Genomic DNA, 25103 nt, shown 5'->3' with positions numbered 1-25103 from the left:
TTTTGGATTGTTATCAAGCAGAACCTGTCATCAGCATGGAATGGTGGTTGAAGCATGAAGAGGCATATGAATCTTTAGCTCATCTGGCACGCAAATATCTTGCAACGCCAGCTGCAACAGTGCCATGAGAATGCTTGTTTTCACTTTCAGATGACATTGTGAACAAGAAGCAGGCAGCATTATCTCCTGCAATTGTAAACAAACTTGTTTGTCTGAGCAATTGGCTGAACAAGAAGTAGGACTGAGTGGACTTGCAGGCTTTACAATTTTACATTGTTTTATTTTTGAATGCGTTTTTTTGTACATAATTCTACATTTGTAAGTTCAACTTTCATGATAGAGATTTCACTACAGTACTTGTATTAGGTGAATTGAAAAATATTATTGCTTTTGGTTTTTACAGTGCAAATACTTGTATTAAAAATAAAGTGAGCACTGCACACTTTGTATTCTGTGTTATAATTGAAATCAATATATTTGAAAATATAGAAAAGATCCAAAATATTTAAATAAATGATATTCTATTATTGTTTAACAGTGCAATTTTTTTTAATTGTAATTGGTTTTTGTTTAATTGTTTGATCTCCCTAGTAGCTATGCTATTTAGAAGTAATCTTCAGTTGGGGTGAGAGGGTAGGGAAGGCTGATGGCCATTGTACTGATGAGTCCAGGTTAGAAGAGCCTATGTCTTCGGGTCAGCCATAGGGCAGTATACCTTACCTCCTAGTGTGCTTGCTTTTTAACTCGTTCCCCTATAATAAAACACAACCCCTGCTTTCCCATAAACTCAGCACAGAACAAGTGGTCTGATGAACTTTCCTTATTGTATTGCTCTCAAACAAAACAGAGATTTTAGCAGATGCCAGGGCTGCTTTGGTAACATAGCTCATAACTCCACTTTTCAGGGGACTTTAAATCTTCTCCCTCTACTTGTCCTGTTCAAGCCAGTCCATACTAATGAAAAACAACATGGGGCAAGACTGGGTTAGGAAGGGGTTGAAAATATAACTTCATATAAAACTGTTAATGCCCTCTAGGCCATTGAAAGGTTTGCAACTTATCTTATGGGAGACATAGAATGTGACTAATTTTTCCTGTTTTTCTAGAGGGTGAACTGGAAAAACAGTGGAAATTTGACACTCATAGGCTGGCTTAGTAACAAGAGACTTTGAGTGCAGTTTTCAGCCTCTTGGTTCCCCATCTTATCTCATGAAAAATCAACTTTAGGGAGGAGTTGAAAATTGCAATAAACGTCCATTATTGAGGATGGCGCTCTGTGTGACAAATGTCTGGTTTGTCGTGAGGGTTGTCAAGTAAGTCACACCATTAGTGTTCACCAAAATAATGCAAAATGTGTCCCACGGTAATACACTCCTACCTTTTAATGGGCTCCCAGTATCTGAGAGAGGTGCTTAGAATAGCAGAGCTCCACACAAGCAATTGCCCCATTACGAAGGTCCCATGTTTCATCAGAAGCTTGTAAAACGACAAAACCCTGCGCTACAGAGCATGCTCATTGAGAACATGGTAACGATTAGATGTTTAACTATAGAATTATTGGCGCTAAGTTAATCACTTTTTTAAAAAATGTTTCTTATTAATACTTTCAAAGAAAAAGAAAAACTTAAATATTTTCATAATTAAGTGAGCTAGTCCATGGATAACAAAACAGCATGTTGATAACATTTCAAATTGTCTTAGTTCCTGAGGAAAAGTGGAAATGTTCTTTAAGCCCTGATGCAGTTTCATTTAGAAACTGCACAGCGTCAATAAACATATTAAAAGTATTATCTGTCTTTTAGAATAGTCTTCTGGTGGCTTGTTCACTTTAAGTAATGTCCCTTCTCTCTGCTATTGGGTCATCAATTGATTGTTCCTCTTATCCAGAGTGAAACTCATTCTAAAATCTTATGGTTTCTCCTTGACCCAATTCAGGCTACCCCTCCAGTGCTTTTCTCTACTGCATGCACTTCCTGTTGGTGATAGATATTCACCTCTGAAATGACCGTACTTTTAATCTAAATTAAAATTAGGCTATTGCATGGTAGGTGAACTGTAAACTGGTATACTGAAAATAACAATAGGCACATGGACCAAACAGAATATTGAAAAATAAATATACATTATTATTGGTAAGAAGAGAGACACTAAATAATAACCATCAAACTAAACTTAACGATTAGAAAAATATTACTTTTCACTTACATGCCTATTTAAACTACGGATAGATGAATTGAAACTACTTCTCAGTGTTAGAAAACTAAAACACTTCGAAAAGCTGGAAAATACAAACAGTACTACTGTGTAATTGCAGAAATTCATAGATACTCCTGTTCACACACTCATTCCAATTTTAGAAAAGGAGTCCCGAAGAGAACTGTTGCAGAATAACAATATTGAGGATGTAATCAAGAGTGAAAAGACAGCTCAAGAATTAATATGTAATATGTGTTAAGAACATTTTCAAGTTCTCATAGTTTTTTTTTTTAAAAAAAGTTTTGGTACAACATAAACTTTTTTGTTCTGTATAACGACTATACCTACAGGACTTATGGCGTGCAATATTGCAGGAATGTTACATTGACTTCTCGGTGAAAATTTAACATAAACGGAAATTGAGATATAGAAATTAAAGTATACTATTGGGTATTCCTATTCTAATTATCGATTAAGTCAGTATAAAGTTCAACCTCTTACCTTCAAGCAGGAAACTAAAAACTGAGGACAGTATTCTTTTTGGGAAGCAAACATTCTTTTGTCTGGAGAATTCCTACTATTTACATATGTCCTGAGTAAAGCAATTTACAAATTGCTTACAGTAGCAAATAAGCAGTTCCATAGGATGTAAAGAAAATTTGACTGGAAGTATTTACATATGATGGACTATCAGTATATATCAGAAGATACAGCATATGGTTAAATGTCAAATAGCATCAGGCATTATGACGAAGAAAAATATACATCTTCTAGAACGTCTGAAAGTAAATATAATATGGATGTGATTGAAGCAGCTTTGTCATTATTCCAGACCAGCAACAAAATCCAGTTTTTGGTGTCAAAAATTAAATCATAAATACGAAAAGAACAATGACCAGTTTTCATCTAAAACATAGATTGGACAGCAACCCATTTTCAGAATGTATGATGCAAGTAGTTTTAAAAAAAGAGTTCATATCGAATTTGACAGTATAGAACAATATCCCCAATTAAACACAGGTTCAATGCATATCTTATGAGATCTTTTGGTAATTGGAAATCCATTTCCAATATTTGTGTCTATGCAATTTCCAATAATATTGGTAAAAATATTTTCAGAGGGAACTATGCTTATTTTATCTAGAGTAAAGGCACTAAATGTAAATGTCAGTTTGAGAAGCAAAAGCAGACCAGAATTTAATTTAAAAATGTTTTCACACCTCATTTAACCATGGTTTGTATCGAAGTGAGAAAAATATATAAAAGAAGAAAAAAGGAAAATTAATAGTACTAAGATAAGTAGAGGTGGTCAAAAAATGCAGCTTCGATGGGGCCTAGACATTTGCCTTGTTCTATTCACTTCATAGTAGTGATGCCGATGTTGTGTTATGTTCGCTCATTAATAATTTTGTTATAGTATGTGTGTTAACTGTTCTTCTTTCCCTCCTCTTCTTGAACTAGCTACTTGACTATGTGATGACAACTTTACTGTTTTCTGACAAAAATGTTGACAGCAACCTGATATCCTGGAACAGAGTTGTCTTGCTGCATGGTAAAATTTACAACTTCTAAATAAAGAGTAAATGTATTGATAATGAAGCCATTCTCTTGACTAAACTGTACTGCACTCCTGTGTGGTAGGAGTGGGTTCCTTTTCCCACTGGTTCTCTTGCCATATTCCCAGCACTGGAAGCAATCCCTCAGTGGCAGGAAATGCTTTGTCATTGAATGATGATCCCTCCGGATCAGGGGTTCTCAACCTGGGGGTTGGGATCCCTCAGGGGGTTGCAAGGTTATTACATGGGGGGTCGTGAGCTGTCAGCCTCCACCTCAAACCCCGCTTTGCCTCCAGCATTTATAATGGTGTTAAGTTTTTTTAAAAAGTGTTTTTAATTGATAAGGGGGGGTCGCACTCAGAGATTTGCTATGTGAAAGGTGTCACCAGTACAAAAGTTTGAGAACTACTGCTCTGGATAATTAGGGAGCAGCATTGACAGGGTTTCTCTAGGAGCTGTATCTAGTCTTCTTTGGGAAGAATGTAGTGGAACTCAAGGGAGCAGAGAAATAACCAAGCGATAACTAATTTTAAACAGATTAAATTGATTAATTGTTTAATAAACTAAGCAGTATAATTCCCTCCAAATACAATAACCATTATGTTTTCAGTTGTTAAGTGAATACTTATTGTGGTGTTTTCTTGTACAAGATGGTTTTTGGACCGTCACTTAGTTGCTTTGGAAGGAATTATGCCATAAACAGGATTATGACTTCAACTGAACCATTATGTACCAAGTGGCAGTCCAGAATGAACTTCTGTGATCAATAGATGTTCTTAATGGAAATGCTAATTAATGGACATTCACTTAACCTTAATAGAGCTACCATGAGATTTGCTAATAAATAGAGCACATTGAGAGCTCTCTTCTCCTCTTGGTTTATTTATAGGTCTAAATATAAAATGTTGTTAAAAGCTTCAAAACAATTCTGAAGATAGAAATAGATCCTTTATATCGTGGAATACTTGAGTCATAATGGATTTGTTTAATGTTAGAATAGGAAAAAAGCAAAGAATATCAGAATCTGAAGGTTGTGGGTTTTTTGTTTTTGTTTTTTTAAATGTAGCCACATTACAACTACAACATTGACTTTGTGACCCATTGGAAGCATTGTCATCTTAGCTGGTTACAAATAACACAATTAAGTTAGTGTCCACATATGAACTTTTTTGACGGTTTGCATATTCACACTTCTCAGACTGGTTAAGCATGTTTGTGTTGGTGGATTCTTGGAAAATCTGGGCAGCTATCCTGGATGGGGTGGAGTGCCTGAAGGGCAAACCCACAGTGTGTCATCAGTTGGACACTGAGCAGAGTGCTCTGTGATGTGTTAATGTACAGATTGCTGGAAGGAAGGAGGGACTGGCTAAATGCAAGCGTGTTTAGCATTTCTGTTTATACAGTAGAAAACAAATATGCTGGATCAGGTGCAGGAAGACAACAATATGCCATCTTAAGCTAGCAATCTACATTATTTAAAAAAAGAAAAAAGCACCGTTTGGGCAGTCTCACTGGTGGGAATGCTTGCATATGGGGGAGGGTACAGGCATTTTAACCACCATGATGTCTGGATGTACTCCAAACAGGGTTAGATGGCATAGTAATAAAACACCTACTCCCAGTGCTTCCACTGTTAGTTAGTGGGGGTGCATTAGTGGTAATGCAGTTCTGATAGATTTTTAAAAATAATGCTAGTGCACAGGGAGAAATGCTGTTCGCTGCCATGGGTTACTGAGAGTTTAACCATCTGTCTGTGTGCAGACCATGTTTAGAGTCAACCGTGCAAGTAACTGGTTACAATCTCCATTAACAGTTGCAGTGTAGACAGGGTGCAATTCTAGCACTAATGAAGATTTGGACTCAGTGAACAATCTGTGTAACTGTGCAGAATTGGCAGCTATGGTAGTGTAGTGTGTTATTTTATACTGTTAAATGTAATTAGTGTTGTTTTTGGAATTCAGTAGCTAAGGAGATGTCAGGCCATATTAGCTATTATGTGTTCCTGTGTAAAGTATTATATGGATATGGTTTGAATATAGGTCCTCCAGGAACTGGTAAAACATCACTCTGCAAAGCATTGGCTCAGAAGCTGACCATTAGACTTTCATACAGGTAACTTTTGTTAATATTTTGGTTTAAAATACAGTTTACTTTGTTAAACATCTGTAACCCATTAAGGGTTGCTAAAATCTGCCACCAAGTATGGCAGGTTTTCTTTCAGGCACAGATTAGGTGCTGAGTGTTGTTCCTTATGTAGCATCCCTGGCTTGTTGAATGGCAAATGCTCACAATTGTCATATCTGATACTGAAGACACTGGGCTCGATTCACCAATACCTTTCACTGTAGGCAGCTACTTACACCAGTGGATGTAAAACACTACACATTTAGAATGATAGTGTATTTTGACTACTTTGTACACTCTTAAACTCCTACAGAAGATAAGAGCAAGGCTGAATCAAGCCCACTGTTTTGCTTGCATACAAAATAGCCCACACCTTTAATAATTAAACAAACAGCTTTAGAGCCAGTTGTATTTGTTTTGTGGTGTTTGTGTTATAGATCAACACATCCTCCCTTACTCACCTTGTATATTCAGACAGACAAGTAATAACATTCAATTTAACATTGCAAATCTTAGTAAACTAGGTAACTTACTATTTTATAAATATTCAATTATAAATCATTATTACTCCAAGTAATGCAGTTTTTCGCACATAAGTGTGTAATAGACATGGATTATATACTCTTAAACTGAAGTATTAACACATTTAAGTCTAGGGTCAGCCATACATAATTTAGCATTCCTGGCAATGTCTTAAGAACTGATGAGAATTAGCTTGATACTTGTATTACTTTGGATTGTAAACAATTAACCTGAAAATAAGAATGAGGTTACTGGCATGGTAGTCTATCCCTGAATTGTGCCTAAATAGAAGCTAGTGTCAAATCTTAGCTTTCTTTGACAAAAAATTTGTGGAGAAGGTTAAGAGCAATCATATGCTGACATAAAACTGAGATTGAAATTTAGTTTGCAATAGTTACATTTTATAATCAGATACTTGTTTTAGTAAGTACAAAGCACTAATGTTGAAAGAATTCTGACTCAGTTATGTTATAATGCCACAGTTCACAAATTTTTTTTTAAATATGAGAATGTAAGCTGTAGTTATTGATTCCTTTGCAATCAACAGTAGAATTAATTTTATAATATAATGGTTGATGATTTCTCCCATATTTTAGGTACAGGTATGGACAATTAATTGAGATAAACAGTCATAGCCTCTTCTCTAAGTGGTTTTCAGAGGTATGTGTTATCTAACTCATTACACAATTTTAGCTTTGTGGTACAGATAAACAAGATTTACTATGATCTACAACAGGTGTATCAGTTTGGGGAACCAACTTATATGTGGATACAATTAGAGTTGTAAACAGTAAACTAAGACTTGGACAACTATGTAAAAATAGCCTAATATATTTGTATTTTCTTTTCAGAGTGGCAAACTTGTAACCAAGATGTTCCAGAAGATTCAAGAGTTAATTGACGATAAAGATGCTCTTGTATTTGTACTGATCGATGAGGTATGATTTCAATGACATTAAGATGTGCTATTCCTTTAATTTATGGGAATGTAAACTGGAATAAAAGATGATCACTTACAATTTTAGAGAAAATGTATAAGCATATTATGTGGCTCTACTGTGAGTCATCTAATTATATTTAACTGTGTGTGTAAGAGTGGTGGAGGATATTTGAATTGCATCACTACAGCAGAGTGAGAGAAACATAGTTCGAATTCTCAGAGAAAAATTTCCAGCTGCAGATGGAAGGGGAAGGAAAGTTCAGCTTCCTGTATTGGGCTCTGCTTTTGGTGGCTGCTCCCTGCACACTTTTACATGTACATATTGTAGCATTTTCTAAACTTTGAACCCTAATTTTGTCTTACCAGTAAGAGAAGAATCTAGTAATAGAAATGGAAATTGAGGATTTAATGTGGTCTTAATCTGATTTCACTATTAGATTTAGCGCACTACCTATATGATCTTTTGATAGACTTCTTATACGGGCAACTTAAGAGTTTGCACCTTATTAGAACTGTGTAATATTGAAGTCACATTCCTAAAGAATGTTTGCTTAGCTGTTCAATTTACTGATTATTCTAATACTCAGAATCATCACTTTCTAAAAAGAAATGTTTTCTCTGTGGAACTGATAAGACTGTCTTAGGCCTGGTCTACACTACCAAGTTAGGTTGACATAAGCTGCTTTGCATGTGTCCACACTTAAATATGTTTCATAGTGATATAAGTTCTCTATTACGCCAACACCACCTCTCCAAGCAGAGTTCAGCCATGGTCAATACTGAAGCCGATGTAGCGTGAGTGTAGACACTGTTACATATGTTGATCCTAACTGTCTTCCAGCAGCTGTTCCACCATGCCTGACACTGACCACTGTGGTCACAATTATGAACTCCACTGCCAAAGGATCATGTAGACCAGAAGCCCACCCCCTTAAAACCTCATGAATTCTTGAAATGCCTTTTCCTGGTTGTCCAGCTTGGTGAGCACAGCTAGCAGATCTCCATTGTTGTGTGCAACTGCCCAGCTGACCATGCTGGCTATACACTCCAGACATACTCCTGCCTGGATTAGACAGGAGATATTGGATTTCCTGGGCCTGTTAGGAGAAGAGGTTATGCAAGCACAGCTATGGACCAGACTTAGAAACATGGACATCTACAAGCAGATTGCACTGGGGATGCAGGAGACAGGGTACGACAGGTCAGCAGCAGTGCCACGCAAAGGTAAAGGAACTGCATCAGGCATATCAGAAGGCTAGGGAGGCCAACAGTCAATCCGGTGCCAAGCCACAGACCTGAGGCTTTTACAAAGAGCTGTTAGACATGCTTTGCTGAGACCCTCACTACCACCCTGCAGACCACTGGGGATACCTCTGAGCCTGAGTTAGAGGTCCTTGGCATAAACAGCGAGGAGGAGGAGGGACAAGAGATGCGGGGGTCCAACTCTGCCACCAGACAAGACCTGTTTGAGACTCTACTGCAGTCCAGTCAGTCCCAGCAGTTGAGCATGGGCAAGCCTGATGTAGGATTTTCTTATCCTAGGAGAGGTAGCAGTACAACAAAGAGAGAGAAGACGATCTGCTTTTCATTCCCCTGTGGAGTGAGGTGGGACAGCTATGTGGAGCAATTTGTTAATGTAAACAGGAATGTGCCTTGAATCCTCCTGAGATCTCGAAACTTTCATGGAGGTTCTTGGCTGTCCTCTCACAAAGGTTTCTAGGGATAGCAGACTTACTGCTTCCTCTGCGTTGGGACACGTTCCCATGCCAGTTGGTGATAACTTCAGCAGACTCCATTCCAGTACACAGGCTAGCAGGCTATAGGCAGCTTTGGTACTCTTGCAGCAGCTGTGGTCTCTGAGCCTTTGTCAGTCTCAGGAGTAAGATATTAGCTAAGATCACTGCTGCTTGTGGAAAATGGTGCCAACATTCATTGCTATTGCCCTATACTCAGTTTCATGCAACCAAGCAATTCCCTTCTCATTTCCCTCACCCCTAGTGGGCCACACTCACCAGGGCTGGGGCTGTGAGTGGCGCTGTGCGTGAGCATTCCCAAGCAGAAGTGTCAATAAGCAGATCTTGTTTAAAACTTTAGGGGAGCAAGTGAAAGGAGTTCTGAATCTTAACTTTTGCTTTCTGTTGTGACTACACTGAAAATGGTATCTGTGTTTTTTGCTGTCTTTGTGGCCTTAAGGACACCTAAGACAGATAAAGAGCAGAAAGTTGAGGACTAGAGAAGACCTGTTCAATGAGATCCTGCAAGACATTGCTGCTGCATCAGACCATGAACAGAGGGCTTGAAGGATGACTATTACAGACTGTATGGAGAAGGAACGAGCAGACGAGAGAGTCCCAGCAGGAAAAGGAGGGTTACATACCAGGACATAATGGGGCTTCTCCAGCAGTGAATACAAATGCTGCAGACTCTTGTGGATCTACTGGCTCGTCTCCCTTTGTAGTTCATAGAGAGCGACATTACAGCTATTTCTTTGCACTGATTTTGTTTGAACAATAATCTATTTGGAAAATAATTAATCTATTAGTTCACAACATACACTGCAGAGTGCCTAGCAGTTCAGGAAGCACCTGCCTACTTGTTACCGTGCAGTGTGACACAACTCACAGGATCAGTGACAAATAATGTAGTAATCATAAATGTACAGCAAGCACCTCAAAATTAATAGGTGCATTGACAGGGTTATATTCATAGATTTACATCAAGCACTACACAATTACTAACCGGTCCCAAAATGTCAGGCCCAGGCAGAGCACAATGCATTACTGTGGCTCACTGTTCAAATGCTCTTTCAAAGCCTCCCTGAGCTGTATCGCTCTGCATAGAGCTCTTCTAATAGCCCCTGTGTCTGGCTGTTCAAACTCAGCAAACGGCTGCTCCATCTCCACCCTCCACTCCAACAGCAACTTTCCCCCTTTGCTTTACAGATATGCAGGACACAGCAGGCAGCTATAACCATTGGGATTTTTTTTTCCATTGAGATCCAATCTTATGAGTAAACAATTCCAGCATCCCTTCAGTCTACCAAAAGTGCATTCAACTGTCATCCTGCACCTGCTAAGCCACTTGTTGAGTCTTTCCTTGGTGCTGTCGAGGTGGCCGGTATATGGCTTTGTGAGCCAGCAGAGCAAAAGGTGAGCTGGGTCACCTGAGATCACTTGGCATTTCAACATCGCTAATGGTAATCCACTGGTAATCCAAGAAAGTAAGTTCCTGCTTGTAGCTTTCTGAATAGTCCTGAGCTCCTAAAGATGAAAATATCATGCACCTTCTCTGACCAGCCAACACTGATGTCAATGAATTATCCCAAGTGATCCACCAACACTTGCATAACCATAGAAAAATAGCCCTTTCTGTTGTGTCAGGGTTGTCTGGTGCCAAAATGTACCATTTGTTGCTCCACCACAGTTTGGGAACCCCATTGCTGCAAATATATCTGCTATGTCCTGTGCATTGTTGAGAACCACAGACCTGCATAGCAGGAGATGATTGATGTCTCTGCACACTTGCATGATGGTGGCCCCCCACAGTGGACTTTACATCTCAAAAGTGATTTCCCACGGACTGATAGTAATCTGCTGTTGCAAGTTTCCACAAAGCAATCACCACTTGCTTCTCCACTGTCAGAGCATCTCTGATTTTGGTGTCCCTACCTTGGAGGCCTGGGGCAAGCTTGGCCCACGGATTCAGGAATGTGGCCTTGCGCATCCAAAAGTTCTGCAGATGCTGCTCATCATCCCAAGCCTACATTGTGGTGTGAGCCCACCAGTCAGTGCTCATTTCTCGGGCCCAGAAGTGGTTCTCCACCATCTGCAACTGCTCTTTGAACTCCAACAACATCCTTGACTTGGCTCTCACTATGTCCTAAAGCAGTCTGCTCTCTAGGAAATGGTCATGTTCCCCGTGACTCTTGCTGCTCTGCAAATACTGGAGGATCCTGTGCTTGCAACAATCCATGGCAATATGCAGAGCTGTGCAGGCTCTATGATTCTGTCAGAGATGGCAGACAGTGACAGGTCTCTCATTGGTTCGTGGGATTTTAAAAATAGGCGATGGCATTATGTGGTGGAGAAAGTTGCATGATGGGAACTTGACCCACTAGTCCCAATCACCCCTGTATGAGTCATTTTGTCCCATCCATGCATTGCTGACGCTTCCCAAAAGGCAGTGTGCTGGATGGTGGTGAGTTGCATCCTGGGACACCTACCCATAGTACACTGCACTGTGCATTGAAACAAGCACTCCTGGTGAGTACACAGTGCAAATACAAGGAGTCTAGTGTGCCTGCACAGTGGAAATATACTAACTGCAGCGGCCTTATGCTGATGTAACTTTTGTTCATGAAATTTTGTAGTGTAGACATGCTTTAGGCTGTGAGACAAAGGTTGGAGACAGTAATTATCATCTCTGCAGGTATTTCGGGCTAATTCTATTTTTGGACAGTTATGTACCCCATTGGCATTCATGCTTGCATTTCCAAGACTAAATTAAGAGTTGCTATAGAATAGAACAGGGTGGTGTGACAGGGCAAGGCCAGATGGCTATAGAAAAGTAGTGGGAGATAGATATATTCGCTCCAGGATAAACAAATCCCTGGTACCAGGTTAAGTGAAATGGAAGCTGCTCCAGGTCAATTAAGACAGGTTGACTGGGACACCTGAAGCCAATCAGGGGCTGGCTGAAACTAGTTAAAAGCCTCCCAGTCAGTCAGGTGGGTGGGCATGTCAGGAGCTGTGGGAGGAAGTTGCGCTGTTGGAGAGGCTGAGTAGTACACAGCATATCAGGCACAAGGAAGGAGGCCCTGAGGTAAGGGTGAAGTGGAGCTTGAGGAAGTGAGGGCTGCTATGGGGGAAGTAGCCCAGGGAATTGTACATGTCATGTTTCTAAAAGGTCGTCAGCTACCATAGCTGATGCTATTAGGGTCCCTGGGCTGGAGCCCAGAGTAGAGGGTGGGCCTGGGCTCTCCTCCTCCCCTCCCCCCCACCTTTGCCCCCTGATTAATCACTGAGACTGGGAGACAACAGAGACTGTGCAAGGAAGGATAACTTCTCCTCACCTCCCTTGCTGGCTTATGATGAAAATGGCTCAGTAGACTGTGACCCTTGTCTCTAGAGAGAGAGAAGGATTACGTGGAGGGTCACAGTGAGCCTCTGAGGCTAGTGAAATCCACCAGGAAACGCGGGACCCACGGAGGCAAGGACAGAGCCTTGTCACAGTGGATAGAACAGATTTAACACAGAAGGCGTGGTTCAGATTTTCTTGATAAATAAATTTAAATTAGTTTAGTCTTAACATGTTTGATAGGATGATATATTTCAATTGATGTTGAGGCTGTCTAGCCACAAGGTGGTGAACAGAGAGGTGGAAAAGTTTGTGGATGACCAGTTATTTACTAGTCAAGGCTAGAGAAGACAATGAGGTATTCTAGAGAGACAGGCAAATTACTTATTTGTATTCTAACAGTGCCTAGGAGACTCAGTCAGAATCAGAGGGAGAGGGGGTGTGCCCATTATTTATGGAGGTGTCAGAGGACAGGTGCTCAGTACCCTTGGGGAGAGAAGTACTGACCACATGGCAGCTGAAGAAGCCTTTTGCTCCCTGCAGCAGTTGGCTGGTCCGGCTGCTGGTATCCAGCCCCCTCCTGTTTCACTCCCTACCTGTGCAGGTGAAGTAAATGGGTCTGTATTGCAGGGCTTGGATCAGGAGGAGAGTGAAGTCTGCACCCCATGAATACTGGCTCCCGCCCTCACCAGACAGAGCCCCCTCCTGGCCCCAGCCCTTCAGCGTGGTCCTGTGTGCTTCCCCTGTGCAGGTTCTGTCTGTCAGGGGAAGCCAGATGGGCTCTGTGTCCTGGGGTTGTGCTGAACAGTCAGCAGGAGGTTCTGTCCAGCAAGGAGTCAGTTATTGCAGGGTGCAGCCTTCAGCTCCACATTCCCTACTAGCCTCCCCAGCAGAGTAGAGTAACCCAACCAGCAGTTACATCTGTGGCAGTGCGGGAATGAGAGGGCAAGAAACTTGGTTCCAGCAGCCAAGACTGCCTGCATAGTCCCATCCACTTCCCTTGCTAAACAGCCCCTCTAAATCCCAGTCCTTCATTGTGCCCTAATAACCTCATTGAGCCCCACACTTTGAACATGTCTCTACTAGGATTGCACTGTCAAAACTTAGATTTTCAGGACAGATTGTCTTTTAATGTTACATTCTGAAATGCTAAATTATTGGGCAGCATGACGTCTACATTGACGTTTCTATATTAGTGCAAGGTAGAGGAAATTTGAAGGAGTAAATTGAACTAATTTTATAATAGGCTGCCCAGAATGAGGGATGAACGGGACAGTTTGCCCTGGGTGCCCCATTTGAGAGGGACCCCAAACTGCCATTGTGACCTGCACAAAGGGTTACAGCACTACTCAGGTTTGGCTCAGCCACCCATCCATCATGATGGAGGGGCAGCTGAGCCGAACCTGAGCGTTACCATGACATGCTGCGCTGGATCACAATACCCGGAGTGTGGGGCCAGGCCCACCCCAATGAGACATCGGTTGCTACTGTGGGGTGAGTGTAGGGCAGGCTCACTTTCAAAGTACCCGTCTCTCAGAGGTAACTTTTTTTGGAAGGATGGGGGGTGCCTTATTTTCAGATTTTTATCTCGGGCTCCCAAAAACCTCTGTTCAGCCCTGATTGTACACCTTGATGGATTCTAAATTACACTAATAACTCAGTGCGAAGACCTAAGCATTGTTGTAGACAACTCAATGAAAACTTCTTCTCAGTGCACAGTAGTGATAAATTGAAAGCCAAATGTTAAATATATAAGAACTTGGATAGTAAATAATTTTGAAATATCTTGCCATTATACAAATTGATTGTATGCCTCAAATACTTGTTCAGTTCTGGTCACCCCATCACAAAAATAAGACATAAAGGCATTCAAAGCAAACATTAGAGACCTGGAGAAACTTTCATGCAGTGGGGAACTGAAAATACTAGCAGTTAGTTAAGGGAGGAGATGACTAACAGGGCTTATGATAGAGGCGTATTATGAATGGTGTAGAGAATCTATCAGGGACTCTTATTTACTTTTTCTCATAGCCCAAACATAAGGGGGACATCCAATGAAACAAAGGTAATACATTTAAAAATGTCAAAAAGAAATGTTTCCTCATATAATGCACCTGTTGAATTCACTGCCACAAGGTATCAGTAAGACTAAGGCTACAATTATGTCAGGGAGGTCATGGAATCTGTGACTTCCAGAGACCTCCATGACATTTTCTGCTTCAGCCCTGGGGCAGCTCTCAGCTGCAGCTGGCGGTGAGCCCCCGCAGCTCCCAGCCGCTGTGCAGCAGGGGGCCCTGGAGCTCCCAGCTGCAATGGGAGGTGGGGGTCCACTGGAGTTCCCAGCGTCTGGGAAACAGGGACCCTGCAGCGCCCAGCTGCTGCAGGTGGCAGGGGGACCCCCCATAGTTGCCTAGCCATGCCCCCGGAGATCCTAGTTGCTGCAGGCAGTGCCCGCCCCCTCCCCCCGCCCCCTGAGCACAGCAGGGGGCTTCAGCAGGCAGCGGGGAGGGGGGACCCCAGAGCTCCCAGCCGCTGTAGGTGCTGGACCCTACTCCCTCCCCATTTTGTCAGGGATATTTGTATTAAAAGTAAGGGACAGGTCATGGGCTTCTGTGAATTTTTGGTTATTGCCTGTGACCTGTCTGTGACTTTTACTAAAAATATCCATGCTAAAATCTTAGCCTTAATTAAGACCAATGGCTAAATAGGGTTAAAAAAAAATAGTTGTATGGATAAGAATGTCTACAGTTAAATTTGGGAGGTTAAAAATTTAAACCTAAGTGCCTGAGAGCATGAACTAACCCACTAACTGAGCAGGATTAAGAAGAAACACTTAGGTTTAGCAAAAGAAACTACATCATTTGCTCAAGAAACTCCCTGAAAAAACACAAGAACAAATCTGCACAGACACACTCCTAGAACCCCGACCAGGGTATTTTGTCTGCTACCCAAGATCCATAAACCTGGAAATCCTGGACACCCCATCATCTCAGGCATTGGCACCCTGACAGCAGGATTGTCTGGCTATGTAGACTCCCTCCTCAGGCCCTACGCTATCAGCACTCCCAGCTATCTTTGAGACGCCACTGACTTCCTGAGGAAACTACAATCCATCGGTGATCTTCCTGAAAACACCATCCTGGCCACTATGGATGTAGAAGCCCTCTACACCAACATTCCACACAAAGATGGACTACAAGCCGTCAGGAACAGTATCCCCGATAATATCATGGCAAACCTGATGGCTGAACTTTGTGACTTTGTCCTCACCCATAACTATTTCACATTTGGGGACAATGTATACCTTCAAATCAGCGGCACTGCCATGGGTACCTCCATGGCCCCACAGTATGCCAACATTTTTATGGCTGACTTAGAATAACGCTTCCTCAGCTCTCGTCCCCTAATGCCCCTACTCTGCTTGCGCTACATTGATAACATCATCATCTGGATCCATGGAAAAGAAGCCCTTGAGGAATTCCACCTTGATTTCAACAATTTCCATCCCATCATCAACCTCCGCCTGAACCAGTCCACACGAGAGATCCACTTCCTGGACACTAAGGCACTAATAAGCGATGGTCACATAAACACCACCCTATACCGGAAACCTACTGACTGCTATGCCTACCTACATGCCTCCAGCTTTCATCCAGACCACACCACACGATCCATTGTCTACATCCAAGCTGTACGATACAACCGCATTTGCTCCAACCCCTCAGACAGAGACGAACACCTACAAGATCTCTATCAAGCATTCTTACAACTACAGTACCCATCTCCTGAAGTGAAGAAACAGCTGGACAGAGCCAGAAGAGTATCCAGAAGTTACCTACTACAGGACAGGCCCAACAAAGAAAATAACAGAACGCCACTAATCATCACCTTAAGCCACCAACTAAAACCTCTCCAACGCATCATCAAGGATCTACAACCTATCCTGAAGGACGACCCATCACTCTCACAGACCTTGGGGGACAGGCCAGACCTTGCTTACAGACAGCCCCCCAACCTGAAGCAAATACTCACCAGCAACCACACACCACACAACAGAACCACTAACCCAGGAACCTATCGTTGCAACAAAGCCCGTTGCCAACTGTGCCCACATATCTATTCAGGGGACACCATCATAGGGCCTAATCACATCAGCCACACCATCAGAGGTTCGTTCTCCTGCACATCTACCAATGTGATATATGCTATCATGTGCCAGCAATGCCCCTCTGCCATGTACATTGGCCAAACTGGACAGTCTGTACGTAAAAGAATAAATGGACACAAATCAGACGTCAAGAATTATAACATTCAAAAACCAGTCGGAGAACACTTCAATCTCTTTGGTCACTCGATTACAGACTAAAAGTGGCAATTCTTCAACAAAAAAACTTCAAAACCAGACTCCAGCGAGAGACTGCTGAATTGGAATTTAATTTGCAAACTGGATACAAACAACTTAGGCTTGAATAAAGACTGGGAGTGGATGGGTCATTACACAAAGTAAACTATTTCTCCCCCCCTCTCCTCCTCCACTGTTCCTCAGACATTCTTGTCAACTGCTGGAAATGGCCCACCTTGATTATCACTACAAAAGGTTTTCTCTCCCTCTCCCCCGCCCCCGCCCCCCCAGCTCTCCTGCTGGTATTAGCTCATCTTAAGTGATCACTCTCCTTACAGTGTGTATGATAACACCCATTGGTGCATGTTCTCTGTATATATAAATCTCTCCACTGTATTTTCCACTGCATGCATCCGATGAAGTGAGCTGTAGCTCACGAAAGGTTATGCTCAAATAAATTTGTTAGTCTCTGAGGTGCCACAAGTACTCCTTTTCTTTTTGTGGATACAGATTAACATGGCTGCTACTCTGAAACCTGTCATAAAATTCCAAGTTACTCTATGATTGTCCATTAATGGGCGTCTTGCACCTTCCTTGGAAAGTCTGGTACTCACCATTCGACAGGATACTTAACTAGACAGAGCAGGGATCTCATTCAGTATGGCAATATCTATGTCCTAAGTACATTTCTCTGATGTCCTTCCTCCTTGATCCAATCTCCCTGAAAGCAGTGATCTCCGCAGCTTCCTTTCCCACATTCTACCCAGACCTCCCTGTTAACAGTCATCCTCCCTCTGCACAAGTTCCTATCCACAAAGAAAATTTCAGAGAAACTACTCCTGATGTCAGAGTAGATTCCCAGCGATTTTAAAATGTATTGCCTGGATCATTTCACCACCTCCTTATCACCAAAGTGCATTATAACAGCTCTCTAACGCTAACCTTTTTTTTTTTTTTTTTTTTTTTTTTTTTTGTGGGGCAGGTTGAAAGTCTCACAGCAGCTCGTAGTGCTTTCCGAGCAGGCACAGAGCCTTCAGATGCTATCCGTGTGGTGAATGCTGTATTGACACAAATAGATCAAATTAAAAGGTAACATTCATAGTAGCCATATTACCACAGCAAAACACCACTAGGAATTACCAAGTTGGGGTCTAATTTCAAAAATATTGAACATATGTAGATAAATGATTACAGATTCCGATATCTGGCTTTACGCAATTCTCATTCAGAATCTTAATCCAAAAATCTTTTGACTAGTTAAATTGTGCTGAATTTTAAACTAGCCATGCCTACTGAGAAGAGGAGGAGTTGTGATGGACAGAACTAAGTGAGTAAAGCGTGGGTAGACAGATAACTCCCATGAAAGTTAAGAGAAACAACTTCTGTTTGATGATGACAACTGCTGCTTTAACTGAGGAAAAGTGCTTTTTTTTTTTCTTGCTCTGAGACTTTGTCATCGGGTCATATTTTTGGATCCATAGCAGTTTCTGGTTGTAGATCTGAAAAACAGCCATAGCCAAGAATGCATTTTCAATATTTCTTTGGCAAGACAAAGAGATGTTGACCTTTCCTGATTGATGTAGACATTGCCACGCTTATCCTTGCATTTGCCAGCTATAGATTAGCTTATTGAGACTGCTTTTGAGACCACTCACAGGTCTGCTAGTGCCTGCTTATTTAGCAGCTTGTCCTATATAGAGCATATTGCACCAGTACTCTTTGATTGCACAGGCTTTCAGTTAGTTCCCAGGGTCGGTTCACATTCCTTTATGGTTTGGGCCCTGCTATTGTAGAGAGTGATTCTTATCCACACTCTGATTCAAAACCTGGGACGCTGACAATCCCTAGGTGTACATCTGGGAATAGGACAACCTTGATTTGCTACTGAATCTTAGTGGGTGGGGGTGCATCTACTTAGGTCCAGCACAGTCCAACTTTGAGCTTGAGGTCAAGGAGCAAGCCCTATCTATACCTGCAGGATTTTTCTCTGTGGCTTGAGTGGAAGGAGAGTCTTTCTTTTTGGTAGGGTCATTAATTTAAGTAATTCTGACCTTTCCCATTTAGATTTGTTTTTTAAATGTCTGTTTCCTAGGGCTTATGAATAAATTTGAAGGACAAAAATGAATGGAAATGCAGAACATCTTGGGTGTTTGTATTGTGTGCTAGCCAAGTGAAGTATTTCAGTATTGCGGTTTTACTTGGGTTTAATAAAAACAGACATGCATAATTTTAAAACACAAATTCTACATTTGTGTGCATCCATGAGAAGTTGAGTAATTTTTAATTATTATAATATAGTGCCGATTATAATCCATTTTTTGTTACTGCCTTACACTGTCTTACATGTGCAAGGCACCTTAAAACATGCTCAGGAGTGCTTAATTACCTTAAATTATTATTAATTGCTTTAAATTCTTTAAAAATGGAAAGGGTTTTTGGTGGTATCTGCACGAGTTCACGAGAAAGAAGGACGAAATATGCAGTAGCTAATTTTCTTATTTCACTATTAACTAAATTTAATCAATGGGTTTTGGATTAATACGCTGAGAATTGTGTAAAGGTAGATATCTCTATTCTATATTTCCTCAGCCTACCTGTGCTTTAGAAATCCTGGCTGGGCTGTGGAAGGAACATGGTATATGGAAGCAGCTGTCTTCCTTACCCAACAAATTAAAAACAAAATAAAAAAAAAATCTAAATACATTTTTATTAAGAAATTCACTGAAAGTGGGAATTCTTTGTGGTAAAATTAACTAAAATATTACATAATTCTAAATTTTTAAAAAGTTCATTATTCAATGTGGAGGCAAATTAGGGTAATTACCGCTGGACTAAAAACAGAATATATACTAGACAAAACGTGCAAATTAAAAAGACTTGATTTTTTCTTTTCCAAGCAAAATTACTATTTATAAAAATAGGCTTGATTCGATAGTACTGGAAACTGAAGTCCTGTCCCCCAAGCACAAGACAATGTGGGCAGCAGCAGTCTAAACTTCATCCCACCTGACTCTACCTCAGCACTATTTTGGAAGAGGTTCCTTTCCAGGCTAACATACAATTCAGTCTTCAGGGGATCTCTAGAAAAATTGCTGACAAAGGTGGTTTTGTATGGAATATGTTCACTATAAATTGAGACCTCCAGATCATTTCACTTAACATCTATCCAACAGTAACAACTTGGCCACTTCTGATATGGACCATATTTACAGTCATGACATAAAAGAGAAACACTCACTTTGCCATGTCCCTGAGGGATGATTCTTATGTGTACGTGATAGAAATGTCTCTTTTTTCTGTGTTTTAAAGGTATCCCAATGTTGTTATCTTGACTACTTCAAATATTACAGAGAAAATTGACACGGCTTTTGTAGATAGGGCTGATATAAAGCAATATATTGGACCTCCGTCTGCTGCAGCAGTATTCAGAATATATTTTTCTTGCTTGGAAGAACTGATGAAGGTAAAATTTTGCAAGTAAGATTCTTAACTTAGATGTCCTATTTTAATAACTGCATAAATGCTAATGATAATAGTACACAAATGTTATCTTATTTCTCCTTCTTGAGACCGCTTCTACTGAGCCACTCTGTAGTTCACACAGCCAAATAACATTTTAAAGCCGTATCTATAGACACGGGGGCACATACAGAACCATTGCACTGACCACAGGTATAAATGCCACCCTTGGCCCCCATAATAGTTCCTCAATCTGAGTCTGCCAGCCAGTGTGGTAAATGAACTGTAACACACACTGCTTTTCTGGTTCTGTGTTACTGCTGAAATCTGTAAGCAGTTATAAATCATTTTAAATGAAGGGTTGAGCTAGGATTAGTTAGGGAAAGTTGTTTGAAGTGTCCTTATCTTAGCAGTGTAAAACACACAGTATTTGTCACTGTAGTCAGCAGTTATTCTGAAAACATACAGAGAGCAGAACTGTTGAGTAAGAAGTTGCCATTTTCATAGTCTCATTTCAGAATAGAACTGCAAATATCATTTTTCTTTCAAATATCATTTTTCTTTTTATTAGCGTCAGATAATATATCCTCGACAACAGCTGCTGACACTCAGAGAGTTAGAGATGATTGGTTATGTAGAAAATAATGTGTCACGGCTGAGTCTTGTATTAAAAGAAATTGCCAGGTAAGATTTATTGATTCATCCATTTTATGTACAAAGTGAGCAACTCTGCTCGTGTGTGTGTGTGTAAAAGTACTTTTTGGAACTATTTCTAAAGGGAGCTGGATATATTAGCAACAGCTAGAGTTCTGAAACCTCCCAGTTTCTTAATTGTTGCAAATTCTCAAATTTGGTCAATTGTAAAATTTTTCAGTGTTCACCAGTGAACATGGGAATTTTTTTGCAAGTGCCATTTGCTTCTATCGTCTTGGATCTCAAAATTTATCAAAAATTTGCATGATCTTTATGCCATCCCTGCCTCCTGCTTTGCTCTTAAGTTCCCATCAAATCCCCCCTTGGGATAGTGAGGTTCCTGAGGCTGTAGTGGCCACAGTTCAGCATGAACAGCTCTGGCTTTCATCCCATCTGAGGATGTTGAGAGATTGCAGTAGTTCAGGAAGTCACCTTTTGGAAGCACAAGTTAAGAAATGGGCAGAGGTGTGGGAGAGAAGGCTGATGGATAGTTTTTTGCATTTACTTTGGTTTGATTTTTATTCGCTTTTTTGCTAAGAGGACGATAATGGGACAGATTTCACCACAATATGAAAATCTGTGGAATAATAAAAAGCAGATTAGTGTTTTCACACTAAGCAATTTTTGTCTGATTTTTTTGGGGGGTCTTAACAGAGCTCAAACAAAATATCAGAGCAATAAAAGAGTTTGAAAGTGTACCCTTGCAGAAAGGTCAGAAAAGTGTTCCTTAAAGCAACAGTATATCTAGTATATAATGAATAGTGCCCTCTTAAACAGCGAACTATGGTGTTGAGAACACAATGGACTTGTCTGGGTTATTCCATAAAATGATAGACACAGTAACAGAAATTACCATTAACAAATGACAGCCTCTTGGTGTATTCAACTGGTCATTTTTGAATAGCTCCGTGTGTGTGCATATTTATTTATTTATTTACTTATTTGTAAAAGTAATACCCATGAAAGTAAAATATTTTGTAGGATTGTTAAATATAACAGGTAAAGAATGGATGAAAGATTTGTATTTCCCTCTCAGTGCTACATAGTGCTAACTAGCAATAATTTGAGTTTATCTGTAGAGAGATTCCTGGCAGGACCACAGAAAGCAAACCTCTTAATTTTTGGAAGGGAGATCTAGCATTTAGCAAAATAATAGTATGCACATCTCTGCTTCATTGTAGGAAAAGTGAAGGACTTAGTGGCCGAGTCCTCAGGAAACTTCCTTTTCTAGCACATGCACTTTATATTCAAGTAAGTTTATTTTGCTTTTTATTTGGGTGTATTGGGAAGCCACTTGGGTGGAAGCTCCTGACTGGGCCTATTTAAAAAAACATACAAACAAAAACCCTCTTAATTTGAAATACATTGGGTCTGCTCCTGGCTGGACTGCAATAATTTTGTGCTACCTCATTATTTAAAAAGAGGTTAAGAGAAACTATATATTTGCATATTTTGCAATTACGAAGGCAGGATTGATATGACCAGTAACTCCTATATCATGACACAACATCAATATTGCTTCTTTGTAACTTAATTTCCTTTAGTTGTTCTGTACGTTTTGATGCGTATGTCACATTTTCATTCAATAATGTTGTTTGTTGGATTTTGGTGAAGTGAATTTACAGTCATGATATTGATTAAACCTCAAGAATTTGCTCAGATTGGCCTAGATTCCCCTATGCTAACTGGTGCAGAATCCCATAGCTGTTGTACAGCATTTGGAAAATGCTAATAAACATGGAGCTAATTTTTTCTCTCCTCTCAGGTGTTTTTGTCTGTAGAGCATTATGCCACCTACTGTTCTTTGAGACATCTGACAAAAAAATTTTCTTTTTCACTTCCAGTGTCCTAATGTTACAATGGCAGTGTTTCTTCAGGCTCTTTCGCTTGTAGTGGATAAACAATTTGAAGAAAGAAAGAAACTTGCAGACTGCTTTTGACATTCTTGTTACTGTTCCACAACTGTCTAGTCTCTATGATGTGTTCCTTGTTATCACCGAAAACCACATTCTTCACCACATCCCACATACCTTTTGTTCCATGTATAAAGATTGACTGAATTTGGGTTAAGAAACTCAGATCTAGTATTTTTTCAAAAACTTGATTTGTAAATATCAAGAATGTTTACAGTGCACCTGTTCAAAAGCTTTATTTCAAACTCCAGTCTTTGATACACTTCAAAATTGTTTAATTTCAAGAATGACCTTTTTACTCCTTCTTGTAATTATTAAAAATGTTTATCACAATTCTGTTTTGTTTCTTAACCATAAAAACTTTTGTGTGTGTATTCAGCATTCTTTTTCAGTTTTAATTCTTTTTTTCAAACATAAAGAACGTAAATTATCAGGTCTCTGGTTCTAATATGTAATGCAAAAATTTTTATTACTTGTACCTCTTAAAAAAAAAAAAAAATTATGGGTAGGATTTTGAAAGCACTCAGTGGCAGCCATTGCTCACATTGAAACTGGCAACTATTCACATTGAAACAGCCATTGAGTTTTACCATTGACTTCTTGAGAACAGAGACAAAACTTTTGAAAATCCTACTCTAAACGTTTTTTTAAAGATCATATATGGCAAGTTTTCATAGTTAGCCTATATCAGTGCAAAGAAGCTAATATTCTAAAAGACGACTAAAGTACACTGTATTTGCTGAAGACGACCTTGTGTGGAACTTAAGCAGATAGTTGTTTATAAACATGTAAAGAATTTGTTTTATGTACCTAAATTACAAAATTTATGGGAAAGACATTTTGTTGTGCAAAAGCTAAGAAAAATATTGACTCCCTTTAGAAAGTGAAATAATGTAAGAATTCTGTTTGTTTATCAAGTCGCTACATGTAATCTCTAATATTACTTTAATAGACAAAAAAGTTCTTTTTTCAGTTCATTTTATGTATTTGTCAACACTTTAACTGATATGGGGTGAAACAAATTATTTGTTTGCAACTTTCACATAACAGGTGGAACAGGGAAACAAGGGCAGCTTTAGTATCTGGAAATTATTTTTAACTTTTTTAATTGACTAGATTTTAAGTTGACATTACCACTTTAACATACTTCATAACTACTCCTACCACAATATGGTTTGTTAATGACTGTATGTCATTCGTTTGTTTGTACATGTTTAATCAATGTTATACATTTCTCATGAGATGGATGAGTTACTCCATTGTCATGAATTGTTCATAATGATGAATGCTCTATGATGTAAACTCTGCATTAAACAATTGTACAGAACTTTTCAACCCAGGCTATATAAGAATTCAAAGTTGACTTTTTTTTGTTGATTAATGAGGACCACTACCCAGCTCAGGGTCTTCTGCATTTTCACAGATCATTGAGCAGTCAGACTGCAGGAAGAAGTCCCCTTTCCATCCTGGTTGTAGTTACCTTTGTTATCTCCTAAGCAGCTTTCTTACACTGTACTTGGACATTTCCCCCCCGGGGTGGCTATTATAGATTTGGCAGTGTACCACATCTGCTTTAGTGTCCCTACATCTGGCTGGAGTCTCAGCCATCGCTGCACTCTGTTCTGCTTCTGGGCCTTTGATAAGAGTAGTCAGAGAGCTTATTTCTCTGTTCAGGGCTTTAGAACGCAGAGAATTTCCTTTCAAGTCAATAGATCTTGTCCCATTCCTGGCTAAGGAGGTAGTCTCATCACTTCTTGCCTCAGGTAGTTGTCGGTATACACTGGGGATGTAACCTGATTTGTGCACAGGGGAGTTGCCACCCCTCCCTGTTAGCCCATGAGGTAATGCAAGGCTTAGTTGTCTACCATTGCCCCATCACAGAACTGTCAATGGAAAAGCATCAAAGACAACTGCAAACAATCAAAACCACTCTGGTTTAAAAAACCAAACCATTATAACAGATGGAATTGTTCTGTCTCTGAATAGACAAGACTGTTTCAGTATAATGCGGATTGGGGAAAAGCACTTTAGATCTATTCATGGAGGAACCAACTTGTTGAAGAAGGATGTTTTCCATGAAATATTGGATCCTGGTCTCTGGGAAGCCAGCCAGATCTGCAACTCACCTGGGAGAAACCTACTTTATTAGATTACTTTTCCTATTAACAAGTGTAGGCCCTAGTTCACATTTTCTGATATATATTTTTGTTGTTTGTTTCTATCTCTAGGGTGACCAGATGTCCTGTTTTTAAAGAGACAGTCCCGTATTTAAGCCTTCTTGC

The 25103-nt window shown here is 40.2% G+C and overlaps 1 protein-coding gene across 6 annotated transcripts in view; it reads left to right on the top strand.

Moving 5' to 3' along the window:
* TRIP13 (thyroid hormone receptor interactor 13) overlaps positions 1–24156 on the top strand; it is a 44524-nt gene extending 20368 nt beyond the window's left edge. For 3 of the 6 annotated variants that reach the window (XM_077810889.1, XM_077810890.1, XM_077810891.1), the window contains exons 6-14: positions 3658–3748; positions 5792–5864; positions 6995–7058; positions 7250–7336; positions 17739–17845; positions 20066–20219; positions 20787–20899; positions 22090–22159; positions 22753–24156. In XM_077810889.1, coding sequence (XP_077667015.1) covers positions 3658–3748; positions 5792–5864; positions 6995–7058; positions 7250–7336; positions 17739–17845; positions 20066–20219; positions 20787–20899; positions 22090–22159; positions 22753–22848 — 855 coding nt within the window. In that variant the 3' untranslated portion in view covers positions 22849–24156. Of the gene's footprint in view, positions 1–3657; positions 3749–5791; positions 5865–6994; positions 7059–7249; positions 7337–17738; positions 17846–20065; positions 20234–20786; positions 20900–22089; positions 22160–22752 lie in introns of those variants that run through there. The other 3 variants (XR_013345247.1, XR_013345246.1, XM_077810892.1) reach the window with 3 other exon arrangements.
* The last annotated feature ends 947 nt before the right edge of the window (positions 24157–25103 follow it).

This window comes from Eretmochelys imbricata, chromosome 2 (genome assembly GCF_965152235.1).
Source record: "Eretmochelys imbricata isolate rEreImb1 chromosome 2, rEreImb1.hap1, whole genome shotgun sequence".
Classification (NCBI taxonomy): domain Eukaryota; kingdom Metazoa; phylum Chordata; order Testudines; family Cheloniidae; genus Eretmochelys; species Eretmochelys imbricata.
This window is presented reverse-complemented; position numbering and strand designations above follow the sequence as displayed.